The 13634-nt window shown below is 38.1% G+C and overlaps 1 protein-coding gene across 2 annotated transcripts in view; it reads right to left on the bottom strand.

The window, feature by feature from the left end:
- Positions 1 to 13634, bottom strand: part of FAM185A (family with sequence similarity 185 member A) — a 49666-nt gene that overhangs the window by 15746 nt on the left and 20286 nt on the right. For both annotated transcript variants that reach the window (XM_079785833.1, XM_079785834.1), the window contains exons 5-6: positions 8566 to 8607; positions 2998 to 3093 (exon numbers count right to left, since the gene is read on the bottom strand). In XM_079785833.1, the coding sequence (XP_079641959.1) occupies positions 2998 to 3093; positions 8566 to 8607 (138 nt within the window). The remainder of the gene's footprint in view (positions 1 to 2997; positions 3094 to 8565; positions 8608 to 13634) is intronic.

The raw sequence follows: 13634 nt of genomic DNA, 5'->3' as shown, positions 1-13634 counted from the left end.
TCTTTCAGAACTTTTTCTTTCTCTGTTTCTCATATATCAAAAAAGAGGCCCCTGCCATAAAACATTAACCTCAGCTCTGTGAACAAGACAGAATGACATCCATTGTGAATATTTTAAAGATTCTTTCTAGAATGCATTTATTTATGGGTCATTGTTTGCCTCCTAGTTTGGTTAACATCAGCTTACGTTTCCGTAAGTAATTTCATATCCTGTTAGCCTTCCTAACTAGAGCTGCAAGTTTGGGATAAGACTGATGAACTCTAATATATACTCCTGCAAAAAAAGGGGTAACAAAGCATATCACTAAAACTGGTTTATTTTATTTAAAAAACAAATTGCTTTTCAAAGTTTAAATGTAAACTACTGACAGGAGATTCCCCAGAACAACAAATATGAGAACTTTAGAAAAAAAAACCCTGAAAAATTTCCAGATGAATGGAAAAGACATGTTTATCTATCAAACATATTTTAAAAAGAAAATAACAAACTTTAAAAACCTTCTGGGTACTTTGTGTCTCTAAATACATCAAATGTGATCATTTTTTTCTGTTCTTAAATGAATAAAGGGATCGTGAATCTGTGAGCTTTAAAAATGTTAAGCAATGCAAACAGCATTACCCCCATCTCGATACACCCTTTAAAAACAAAACCATCACTACCAATACTCCATGACTGTTTGCAAATGAAGAAATCTCATGACTTGAAAACTCCCAAATGTCCCCTCTTTAACACGATCTGGGGTTTTTTGTTTTTTGTGTTTTTTTTTAGAAAGGAAAGTTGTTATATCTTCAACCTCTTTTCACTTCATTAACTGCTTCATGGTTATCAACATCAATACCGTTCTTTGAAAAATTCAAAAGTTAGTATTAAAACTAATACTAACAGCATCATTTATTGAAGGCATACTATATTGAGATTAGTGGTTTTGTTAAGGACAAATTTTAAGTATAAAAGTCAGTATTCAGATGCAGGCCTGACTCTCAAGCGTAAACTCAGCCTTTCTGAATGAATTAGTAAGTTCCCATGTTGATATTCATAGGGAGAGAGAAAACAAGCATTATAACATTCTTTTTCACATGACAAATGTTGAAAAACTAGGAGACTCAAGTGGCTCTTGAACCCTACAGCAAGACAGTGGTAGAGTTGGAAAGGATTCCAGATGTCTTTACTAACCATTAAGCAACAAAATCCCAATTAAGTTTCCATTACTCTGAAAAGTCACTGTTACCAAATTAGTGAGAATTAAAGAGACCTAAAATAAGCTTCTGCCAGTAACATGGTTTCAGTCGCAGAAAACACAAAACTGTAATCCTAATCAACATTCTAAATAACACTGAAAAATATTTCAAGTGGATGAAGATTAACAATGTTTTTACCTTTCTGCCCATCCATACACAACAGGAAAAAACTTTCGTGTAAGAGCTTTTACTCTGTTACTAGTTACATTAAATGCAGTCATTGTAGGTTTTCTTCTCCTTTTCAAATGCAATTATATGACTTTTATGGCACTCACAAAATACACTAAATAGCATTAATGAAGCTCTTAGAAATTTAGCTAGAACATGGTATGATTTAAAGGGGAAAAAATTGATCTTGAGAAATCAAATCACACCTGTCAGCAATAACTTCAGTTTCAGATCTCTGCAATTGTAGTTTTATTTTGACACTCTGACAAGTGAGCCTCATTGACAAAAAAAAAAAGAAAAAGTATTAAACCAATGTGGGAAAGAAATTACCAACAGCAGGAACAACTGGTTTCTGTAAGGAAGTATTTTCCTTGTTATACACATAGCCCTGTTCTGGCCAATATATAAGAGCTTCTAGACTTTATTTTTAAAAGTTTTTTATACAGAGCTATGGTTCTTAACTTCCTGCACAGGCCACTTCAGCCCTATGGCCAAGTTACTCCAAGTACCCAAGCCACTTGCCAGCATGCATGTGTGCATGTTCATGTACAGTCTTCAGATGACTAAAAAGTGTACCACTTTTAATGAAAGACCTGGACGCTTAGAATAAGTTATTTGAAATAAGATTATAGAAGGAAAAACAAAATAAGCTTTTAATTAATTAATTAATTTCAGAGAAAGGAATGGGGAGAGAGGGAGAGAGAAAGAGAGACTGGGGGAGGGGGAGAAAGAGAGAGAGAGAGAGAAATTGACTTGTTATTTCTCTTATTTATGCATTCACTAGTTGCTTCTTATATGTGCCCTGGCTGGAGATGGAATCTACAACCTGGGCCTATTAGAGCTACTAGGCCAGGGCCACATAATAAGTCTTGATACTTCAAGAGACTAAGTCAATAATCACTTTAGAAGACCCTCCTGGTGATACCTTTATTTCAGGTTCACATTTTGAAAATAATTACTCTAGAGCAGTGATGGGCAACCTTTTGAGCTTGGTGTGTCAAACTTCGCCAAAAAACTGAGCATAACTCGGGTAGTGTGTCACTTTGAGGAAAAAAACTAACTCCAAGACTCTAGTTGCAAATGTTTCATCCTCGGGAGCAGCAAATGTTTCATCCTCGGCATGCGGCTGCGTGTCATCAGAAATGGCTACGCGTGTCAGTGCTGACACGCGTGTCATAGGTTCGCCATCACTGCTCTAGAGTGATGGCCTCAGAAGGTCCACGTACAGACTCATAGAAAAGCTTCCAAAGAGAGCATTTTCCAAAGAATATTATATTTCAGACATAAAGCTAAATTGAAAAACACTAACACTACAACTTTTTATAATAATAGTGAATCACTATATTATAACATTTTTGTTGGAACTACAAAGGGAAAGTCAAGTCTTCATAGCCATCTGTCCCCAATGTTTCTAAGATCATTGGTCTACAGAGTAGTATTCCAGTCTTTAAATCAGTTTCTATCAGAAGATATGTTCTTGAAATCATTATGTCAGTACCATAGATAAGATAAATTGACCATCTGTTTCCTGAATGTTATGTAAAATCTTCCTTACACCACATGTCAAAATAAAATATTCCATTTGGCTAACCTTTATGGGATTTCAATTCCACCTTCCCCAGTTGGCTGACATAAACATCTAAGGCACCCTGATGAGTTGAGGCTTTTAGACATCCAGAGGATGAATCTAGGAGGAAGGAAAAAAGCTATAAGCATAATAATTCTTATTTGAATAACTGGAATCATAAACTTGAAATAAAAAGCTCTGCTTCAGTATTAGGATAATGAGCTAAGAATCTTGCAAGGTTTTATAAAATGTTCTTATAACTATGCCATCTTCTGCTTTAAAATGAAAGTAGGAACAGAAATCTAGAATTATATGCCCAGACAATAAAAAAATCCCTATGTCTACAGTAACCTGCATAACTTACCTCTAAACATCTAAGGCACCCTGTCTAAACATGTTACTGTAAAACCTAATGTGTAGGAAGGACAGTACACAAGCAATGAATCCTTGACAGCCAAGATCATTAAGCATCATTGATATATTTAGTTTATTATCAACTTTCAATCTTTACTAAAGAACTATATCTCGTGTACAGTCAACATATAAGTAGTAGCAAAGTTAACAAAAATTAAAACCTCATATTTTCTCCTCTTATCAAATTTGCTAGTACTAGAAAGTGCTGGTCAGAGTAAAAGATTACTCTATATAAGGTTTTGTTGCATTTCTGAGAGAGACAGAAATGGGGGTGGGGAATCACTTGAAGAGTGAGTGAAGCTTGTTTATGTCTAAATATTTTTTTTCAAGTTTCTGGAATTGAACAGATACCTTAAGTCAGGGAAAGAAAATCATAATTAAGATGGTCCTAATTTGACACACAAATTTCTTTATGTCATCAATGACTTCCATTTTCAATCAGCCAACATATCAAGTTCAAGACAGTCAGAGATAAAGAAGTAAGAGCATAATGTTGAAGAGTCGGTGCTAAGTAGCTTCTTCTTCTTTCTCCTCTCCATGGCAACTGAACCTTTAATTGAATATTCTGACTGCCCTGATAAAGCCAAAGCATATTTTTTTAGAGAGGCCTCTTAAAAGTATATTTTATCTGGAGCTTTTATGACTTCAAAGTGGAAACAAAGTAAGTACGGAGTGTGATGAAACTAATGCCAAAGATGATACTATTATACTTTTTATAAAATATGGAGAAAAAAACATTTGTATACTTAAAAAGGAAGCAACATTTTTCTTTAAATTTTAGATGACTCAAAGACAACAACTGGGGAATAAACTCTTTAAAATCTGACTCTAAGATAATTTATAATAATTTACCTCTAATCTATACTGGAAATGGCCTTTATTAGAACAAACTTATTCAATTTTTAAAATCTAAGTATAGTTGGCATACAATATTATATTAGTTTCAGGTGTACAATATAGTGATTCAACATTTATTTATTTTTTTAAGTGTCAAAAGATATTAAAATACTGGGAAATTAAGCCACTAGAGATAAATAATATAGGATAGCTGGATAAAGATGAGTGTTTCTCTCCTGAGGTACCAACAGAAACTCCTTTTAAAGCCCCTTACTGCATCCTAAAAGAAGCCAAGTGAAAATATATAACGATAAAAAATGTGGACTACACAATGTGTGCATTATCCCAAGATGAGCAAAATAAGATATTTGAAACATTAGTTTGATTTCTTGCTTTCTCTAGGGGGGAAATATACAAAATTTTTACGTGGTTTATAAATAATACTTTTCACTTCTCTCCTCCTCCCCATGCAAATGGGAAATAAACACAGATAAATAATTATATCATAAGCCACTAAGTAATTACATTTTCATGTTATCAGTGTTGAGTTCTGATAATGTCCCATCCCTTGGAGGCTATCAAAAATTTTTTTTAATTCAATATATACTTTCAAAAGAGAAATCAAAGGTCATATTGAAAAAGCTATGTAGCAAAAACATACAAAAAGCTATGTAGCAAAAACTAACTTCTTTTCTATAATACAAGTGATTGGAACTAAAAATTAACGATCAGGAGTCAAATTAAGGCTTCATTCACAGAATTTCTTATTTTTGGGCTTTCATGTAATAGAGAAATGCTATAGCTCTTGGAGGAGACCGTAAGGGAAATAAGCTTTAGAGGGTGAAAGAAGTGAACAGAAATTGTTAGTCCAGACAGTGTTATAATAAGTAGACTCTATAGTTTTGTTTCATCACAATTTGGGACAAAGGTCTTATTGGTCTGACAGAGACCACTGAATTTTCCTGAAAATTACACACACAACAGGAAAAAACTGATGCCAACTACCAGCTAACACTGTATGCAGCCAGAGAAATAGATATTTGTAATATGTGCCTTGCTAATAGCAGAGAATAACAAATAAGTTTAAAAGGCTAAAATTCCAAACTTTGCTATTTTCCTTCAGATAAAGGAGAATTCTCTAAAAATTGGTCAAACATCTTCAGAAAGTTCTGAATTTTTATAATTCTACCTCCAGTTTCAACATGTAAATACTAAGAAACAGCAATACCAAAGATATTTCTTAATTTTTGCAACTTGATTCTTATACTTCCAAACCTCCACTAATTATAAGAGTAAGGAACAAATTTTATATATAGGACTAAATATATAAACCTTAATTTGACTCTTAATAATTTTCACTGCAGTCATTTATATTAAAGGATTTGCAAAGGCAGAATTTTAAGGTCCCTTCAAGTAAAGTTTTCTAAATTAATGTCCTGCTCAGGTATTTTGTATTTGGGGAGGAGCATAGAGAAGGCTGGGGTTATGAAAAACACACAAGGCAACCCCTCCCCCAAATGAAGATGTTCTTTTTTTAAAGATATAATTACCAGCAATGCTTTCCAAAAGAGGCCACATAGTGCAGAGAAAGTAAAGTGAGGTGAGCAACTCTATTACTACCCCTATCCCACCATTACAAGATCTATTATGAAGCTCTGCTCTTCCTTTTTAAAATAGAACACGACCTGGCATTCCAGAAGAAAGTTATTATTTGTAAAATTATGAGTTCAGTCCTGGCCAGGTAGCTCAGTTGGTTAGAGCGTTGTCCTGATACACCAAGGTCCCAGGTTCAAGAAACAACCAATGAATGCATAAGTAAGTGGAACAACAAATCAATGTTTCTCTCTCTCTCTAAAATCAATGTTAAAAAATGATTTCAAGGAAAATCAGGGTGTTGATAATAAAATCTTTTATAGTACTTCAGCTTCTGAGAGAACCCTGTATTATGGAAATTAGGAAGAACAGGGTTTGGGGAGGTAGATTAGAATGCACATACAAAATCCAAATGACTGATGAGATTACTTGAGAAGCTGATCAATTATATTATCTAAACTAGAAATAAAGAACCATTTCTTAATAAAGAAATCCTGGAGAGGACACAATCTATTTTCCTGAAATCAGACAGAATAATACCTAATTAATCTCATCTCTTAATATTCCAATTGGATAATATTATATAACCTTTTTTTAACACCCATTGCAATATTTTGAAGCTCTTGCTATTCTAACATATTTCCCTCTCAGGTTCCCACAAATCACTTTTTGTTCCTTTGTAACTGTTTTGCTTCCATTCATCTCAATTTCTCAAAATCCAAGTTACTCAGTAGACTTTATCTTTTTAATCCTCACCAGAGAATATGTTTTCATTTCTTTTTAGAAAGAGAGGAAGGGAGGGACAGAGGGACAGGTGGGAGTGGGGGCGGGTGAGAGAAAGAGAGGAATATGGATTGGTTGCCTTCCATATAAGCATGCCTACCAGGGATTGAACCTGTAACCTAGGTATGTTCCCTGACCAGGAATCAAACCTGCAACCCCTTTGGTGTATGGGATGACATTCCAACCAACTCAGCCACCCAGCCAGAGCCTCAGTAGGCTTTAATTAGGTTGTCATGAGTTATAAAAGCTGCCTTCAACTTTCTGAAGTAAATTTTTCAAGGAAAATACAAATCAACCAATCAAGGATTTCAAATAAACATTATCCACTTGTCACATTTGGTATTAAGACATAAAACACCCCACGCACCCCCTCCCCCCCCCCAAAAAAAAAAAAAAAAAAGAGAAGACATAAAACTCAAAATTTCTCCAGAATCACACCAACAAACAGTTTTAGGCTCTAAAGAGGGCGACCAAACTAAAGCCACCTCTTGTTTTGATTAACAGTTTATTGGAACACAAACACATCCATTTACTCGTGTACTATCAATGGCTGCCTCTGTTAAAATGATAAGAGTTTTATAGAACAGATAGGCTATGTGGCCAGAAAGCCAAAAATATTTACTATGTGGTCCTTACACACAAAGTGTGCCAATACCTAGAGCAAACCATTTTGTTTAGAGGAAATGAGCTTTTCTGCCAAAAAACCCAAAAAAATATAAAATTTGATTCTATTTAAGACAAAGAGATTTACCAATTTACAACCAGCTCTTTTTCCAAGGGCCAAGTAATATACACTTAGTTATAAAATTATTGCTTATAGAAATGAAAAAACTTGTCTCAAGGCAGTTCTAACTTCTCATTGTCCCTGACTGCTTACCATTAAAAAAATAAACAGGCAAGGCACAGACTGAGAGAAAATACAGGAATACAATGTCTGACAAATGATTTGTTCCCATGATATATAAAGAACTCCTACAGCTCCATAATAAAGACAAATAAATGGGCAAAAGATATGAACAAAATTTCACAAAGGAAGGTATACTAATGAATAATAAGCGCATGAAAAAGTACTGACCACCATCAGTTCATATCTTTTGCCCCACGAAGATCCCAGTTTCCCATCCCAAACCCCCTACCCTCTAGGGACTAAAAAACAACCACCACTCAGAGAGCTCAGAGTGTGCCTTCACCTTATAGGCAAGCAGATGCTACTTGGATAGAGAAAGTTTTATATAAACTATCTTGACATCTGAACTTTTTCTTCCAGCAGGCACAGCATCACATGCAGTGATTTAGTTTTTTGGTCTAATATACTATTAACTACTATTAATTTTGGCCTAGGATTAGGACAATAACTATAATAAAAATGTCTTTTATTTATTAAACTAGAGGCCCATACACAAAATTCGTGCAAGGGGCTCGGCCCTCGCAACCCCGGCTTCGTCAGGAAGGTCGTCCAGAAGGTCGTTCAGCTGTCCGGTCTAATTAGCATATTATGCTTTTATTATTATAGATTTTTACCATGTCAGACACTGTGTTAAACTGCTATACACACACACACACACACACACACACACACACACACACACACGCAAATTGTGTTTAATCCTTACAACAACCCTATATAATAGGTACTATTATTTCTACTTATTCAGGTGTGGAAACTGAGGCACAGAGAATTTAGGTAATTTGCCCATGTATAGAAAGTGGTGAAATCAGAATTCTAACCCTATTCTGATTGGTACCAAACCAATAATTATACAATATTTATAGGATAATAAACCAATAAATTTCCGGAAATAATTTCAGTATTCATACATTGGGTCTGCCTATATTTAACTTGCACACCAGGATCCTATCAAGTCATCAGCTAAACTGTAGACTTTATTTACCCTAAGAAAATACCACAAATATAGTCATTTTAAAAAGCATGTAAAATTTACCAATTAGCATCTTAGCACATACCTACTGTGATGTTACCCATCTTGCTTTGTAATGTTATATTACCTGTAAAAGAGAGAAAAAGAATTTCATATATTAGGACTAATCTAGAAAGGAACTGTGTATACTAAAACATGGCTGGATATCCACAATGTTATTTAATAACAGTTTTTGTCATTGGCAATTTTTCTCAGTATCACACAACAATCAGAGATTTAGTTGCAACTCTGAAATAAAAAGTTTTAGGCATCCATACACACTCTTCCTCCACTCCATTTTAAGCTTTTTAGCATAACTACAAAATATACTACCATACATTCTGGTAAACATGAAAGAAACATCATATTTCTAAAATCCATAAATGAAAAAATCAATTAGATGAAAGAAGGTGAAGGGATTAGCCAAAGAACATAAATGCATAACCTACAGACACAGAACACAGTTTGGTGCTGGACAGAGGGAAGGGGAGGAGGGCAGAAAGAGAGAAATGGGATATCAATAATAATGTAAACAATAAAAAAGAAAATATTACTTAAATACACTGACTATGCATTTTCAACCTAAATATCACTGTATTTATCAGACCACACAAAGTCAAGTTTTGAACCAAATAATGCTAAAATAATCTATGAGAAAAAAATAACAGTTATTTTTCAGGCCAGTATGCCATGCTTATATGTTAAAGTGGTTTCTGTGCCAAGAGTTAAAGAGGTTTGGGGAAGCAATAATGAATCCATTGAACTATGACTAACAAAGAAAAAAGCTTCAAAGGTTTCCATCTTTAAATGAAATTATATTTTCCAGAACAGGTATAGGATATTGCAACCATTCTTCCTAGTCCCCCTCCTCCAATACCAAAAATAGCAGGATATTTCTTCATGCGTATGTTTGTATTATAATTACTTTGGAACCATACTACCCATATTTACTATACTGAAGGTATAAACAATATTACCTCTTCTACCATGATTCAAAAACAACACTTAAAAGAATATTATTACCTTAAAATTAATCTAGGGTAAGTGAATTCATTTATTTCATTTCCCAATAGTCAGATGTGCTTTGATAACAAAAATCTCTTAAAAGTCTTATTTTCCATCATAATTCATGGGAGTATATGAACAACAGTTACATTTGTGTGGGAACAAAAGGTGGTTTGTGTGAAGTTAAGCTCATAAAATTATTTTCAAGTCTCAGTAGGTTATAAGGTTGTAAAGAAACTGTTAAATGTGTAATGTAAATATTATTTCACTGGTGTGTTCTAGATACTCTTCTAATTTCAAATCCAGGAAATGTAGATTCGCCATCACTTGCAAATAGTGGCCAAAGATCATACAGCTGCTTAGATGGCTTACAATAATCCCTGCCTCTCAAGTCCTTGTATAATTTCCTCCCCTCATGTGTAAACTGGACCTAATGATTTGTTACTGACAAAGAAAATAGGGCAAAAATGATGGGATGTTACTTCCAAGATTAGGTTACAAAAAGATTCTGGTTTCTCTCTTGCTAGCCATCTTTTGCTGTGATGGAAGCCAGCTAGACATGTTGTCAACTGCCCTAAGAAAGAGGCTCACAAGCAAAGAATTCAAAGATGCCTCCATCTAACACAAGCATGTTCAATTCACGGCCGATGGGCCGAATGCCTTGTTTAAATAAATGAGGCATGCGGCCTGCTGGCCGTGAGTTTGACATGCTTGATCTAACAGGATCTGAACTGAATCCTGCCAATAACCACACCTAGTGAGCTAGGAAGTAGATTCTCCCTTAGTGAATCTTCAAATGAGCCCACAATTACAATCCCCTGAGCGATCTTGAGGCAGAGGGCTCAGTTAAGCCGCACCCAGATTTCTGACCCATCCAGACTGTAAAGACAATAAATGTTGCTTTCAGCTGCTAAGTTTTGGGGTAATTTGGAACAATGGAAGAGGTAACTAGAGCAAATTTTGAAAGCTGAAAGTGGGATGCTGCCCTAATAAATACCTAATGATGTGGGAGTAGCTTTAGAACTTGGCATTGGGTAGAGGTTGGAAGGATTTTGAGGAGCATGTTAGAGAAGGCCTAAATTGCCCTGAACAGACTGTTAGTATGCTTCCCATGAGGGCTCAAAGGGAAGTGAGGAAAAATGTTTTTGGAAATTGGAGGAAGGAGGACCCTTGTTAAGTAGTAGTAGAAACTTAGCAACACTATCACCTTCAGTAATATGGAAAGTAGGAAATATACTTAATGATATGAATGACCTAGCTAAGATTTCTAAGGAGTCAGTGTTGTAGGTGATGCCTATTGTTTCTTTCTTTTTGCTCACAGTAAAATGCAAGAGAAGAGAGAGAATCTAAAGAATTGTTAAAACAAAAAAAGAACCAGTCTCAGTCTCTTAAGATGGCAAAAGATGCTAAAGTTAAGAATGGCTTCCAGGACATTGACACACATGGCCTAAAAATACAGCCAAGGGGGTAACTGTAAAACCTTCTATTAAGACCCCAGAAAGATGGAGGGTGGTACCTCACAGTATTAATGTTACACAAAAAGTCCTTTAAAAAGATTAAAAAGATCATAGATGCTCTCAAACAAACAGGCCCTCTAGAAAGCTGGAGGGTATTGTACCTCAATACCTCTGAAGAAGCCCATATTTTCAAAGATTCTTGGATATGGCTTTTATCTAGTGGAATAAACCCCAGTGTGATTCACAGGAGGCTGACAAAATTTTTGACAGGAATACGTCAGCAAACACATTGCAAAGTGGACTAACAGGAGCAGCAACAGTAAAAAATGAAAAGAGCCCATTGGACCCACAAAATTCTACTGGCAGGAAGCAGTCTAAGAAAACTACTCAGCTGCAAACACATGTCACATAACATGAAAAAAGAAGGACTCAGAGGCAGGAGCCCAGAGCTCAGAGAGCAAAGCCTGGAACCCTAAAGAATTATTCCCAGAACTTGAGGTTTTAATCAAAATCACCAAGGTTTGCCCATTTACATTTCAAAATCACTACAGACCAACGACTCCTTTGTGCTTCTCATTTCCCCCCTTGGAACAGGAAAGTCTAGAGAAATTATCCTATTCCTGTTTCATCATTATATTTTGGGTGTGTAAGTGATGTGTGTGTGGGTTGAGGTGTGGAGACTAGGCAATTTGTTCCTTTAGTTTACAGGTCTTCAGATTCAGAGGCATGCCTTGGAGATATTGTAGGTTTGGTTCCAGACCACCACAATAAAGCAAATCTTCCTATCTAATAAAAGAGTAATATACAGATTGACCATCACTCCAACACACAAGATGGCTGCCCCATGTGGTCAAAGATGGCTGCCCCCCTGTAGACACAAATGGCTACCACAAGATGGCCAGCAGGGGAGGGCAGTTGGGGGCGATCAGGCCAGCAGGGGAGGGCAGTTGGGAGGGACCAGGCCTGCAAGGGAGGGCAGTTGGGAGGGACCAGGCCTGCAAGGGAGGGCAGTTGGGGGCAATCAAGCCTGCAGGGGAGGGCAGTTAGGGGTGACCAGGCTGGCAGAGGAGGGAAGTTGGGGGCAAACAGGCTGGCAGGGGAGCAGTTAGGCATCCATCAGGCTGGCAGGGGAGTGGTTAGGGGGTGATCAGGTTGGCAGGCAGAAGCGGTTAGGGGCAATCAGGAAGGCAGGCAGGCGAGCAGTTGGCAGCCAGCAGTCCTGGATATGCAAATTAACCCAACCAAGATGGCTGCAACCACGGAGAGAACAGGAGGCTTGGGTTTCCCGGGCAATGGAGGAAGCCAAACTTTCCGCACACCCTGGCAGGCCCAGGCCTCCACTCAAGGCTACAAAGTTTCAATTATAGAAGATAAATAAATCCCAACAAAAATGGTGGCAGCCACGGAGCTGGAGAGAACAGGAGGCTTGAGTTGCCCCCGGCGATGGAGGAAGCCAAGCTCCTGCAGCCCTGGCCTGCCTTGGCCTCCTCCGCTCAAGGATACAAAGTTTCAATTATAGAAGATAAATAAATCCCAACAAAAATGGCTGTGGCCACGAAGCAAGCAGGAGGCTTGGCTCCGCTCAAGGCTACAAAGTTTTAATTATATTAGATAAATAAATCCCAGATACCAGGGCGTCCACTTGGGTCACCGGGGGGCATGGCTGGCCTGCAAACCACCACAGGCCCTTCACCCAGGCCACCCCACGCCCCAAGGAAACCCCCACCCTGATCTAGAACACCCTTCCGGGCAAACCAGCTGGCCCCCACTCATGCCACCAGGCCTCTATCCTATCTAATAAAAGAGTAATATGCAAATTGACCATCACTCCAACACAAGATGGCTGCCCCATGTGGTCAAAGATGGCTGCCCCCATGTGGACACAAGATGGCCACCACAAGATGGCCAGCAGGTGAGGGTAGCTGGGAGGGACCAGGCCTGCAAGGGAGGGCAGTTGGAGGCAATCAAGACTGCAGGGGAGGGCAGGTAGGGGTGACCAGGCCGGCAGAAGAGGGAAGTTGGAGGCAACCAGGCCTGCAGGGAAGGGCAGTTGGGGGGGACCCAGGCCTGCAGGGGAGAGCAGTTTGGGGGGGCCAGGCCTGCAGGGGAGGGCAGTTAGGTGTGATCAGACCTGCAGGGGAGGGCAGTAAGGGGTGACCAGGCCTGCAGGGGAGGGCAGTAAGAGGTGACCAGGCCTACAAGGGAGGGCAGTTAGGGGCAAACAGGCTGGCAGGGGAGCAGTTAGGCATTCATCAGCTGGCAGGGGAGTGGTTAGGGGGTGATCAGGCTGGCAGGCAGAAGCGGTTAGGGGCAATCAGGAAGGCAGGCAGGCAAGCAGTTGGGAGCCAGCAGTCCTGGATTGTGAGAGGGATGTCCAACTGCCCTTTTAGGCCCGATCCTATCAGGATCGGGCCTAAAAGGGCAGTTGGACATCCCTTGAGGGGTCCCAGATTGGAGAGGGTGCAGGCTGGGCTGAGGGACACACACTCCCCGTGCATGAATTTCATGCACCGGGCCTCTATTATTGCAATAAAGTGAGTTGCAATCATTTTGCTGGCGGAGGGTTTGACCTTCAATTTAGAAAACAGGCAACATTTACGAAGCACAATAAAGCACATCACAATAAAACAAGGTATTCCTGTACTGGAGGATT

This window comes from Cnephaeus nilssonii, assembly GCF_951640355.1.
Source record: "Cnephaeus nilssonii genome assembly, chromosome: 12".
In the NCBI taxonomy this organism is placed as follows: Eukaryota; Metazoa; Chordata; class Mammalia; order Chiroptera; family Vespertilionidae; genus Cnephaeus; species Cnephaeus nilssonii.
The sequence above is the reverse complement of the archived record's forward strand: the minus strand, read 5'-3'. Positions and strand labels throughout refer to the sequence as shown.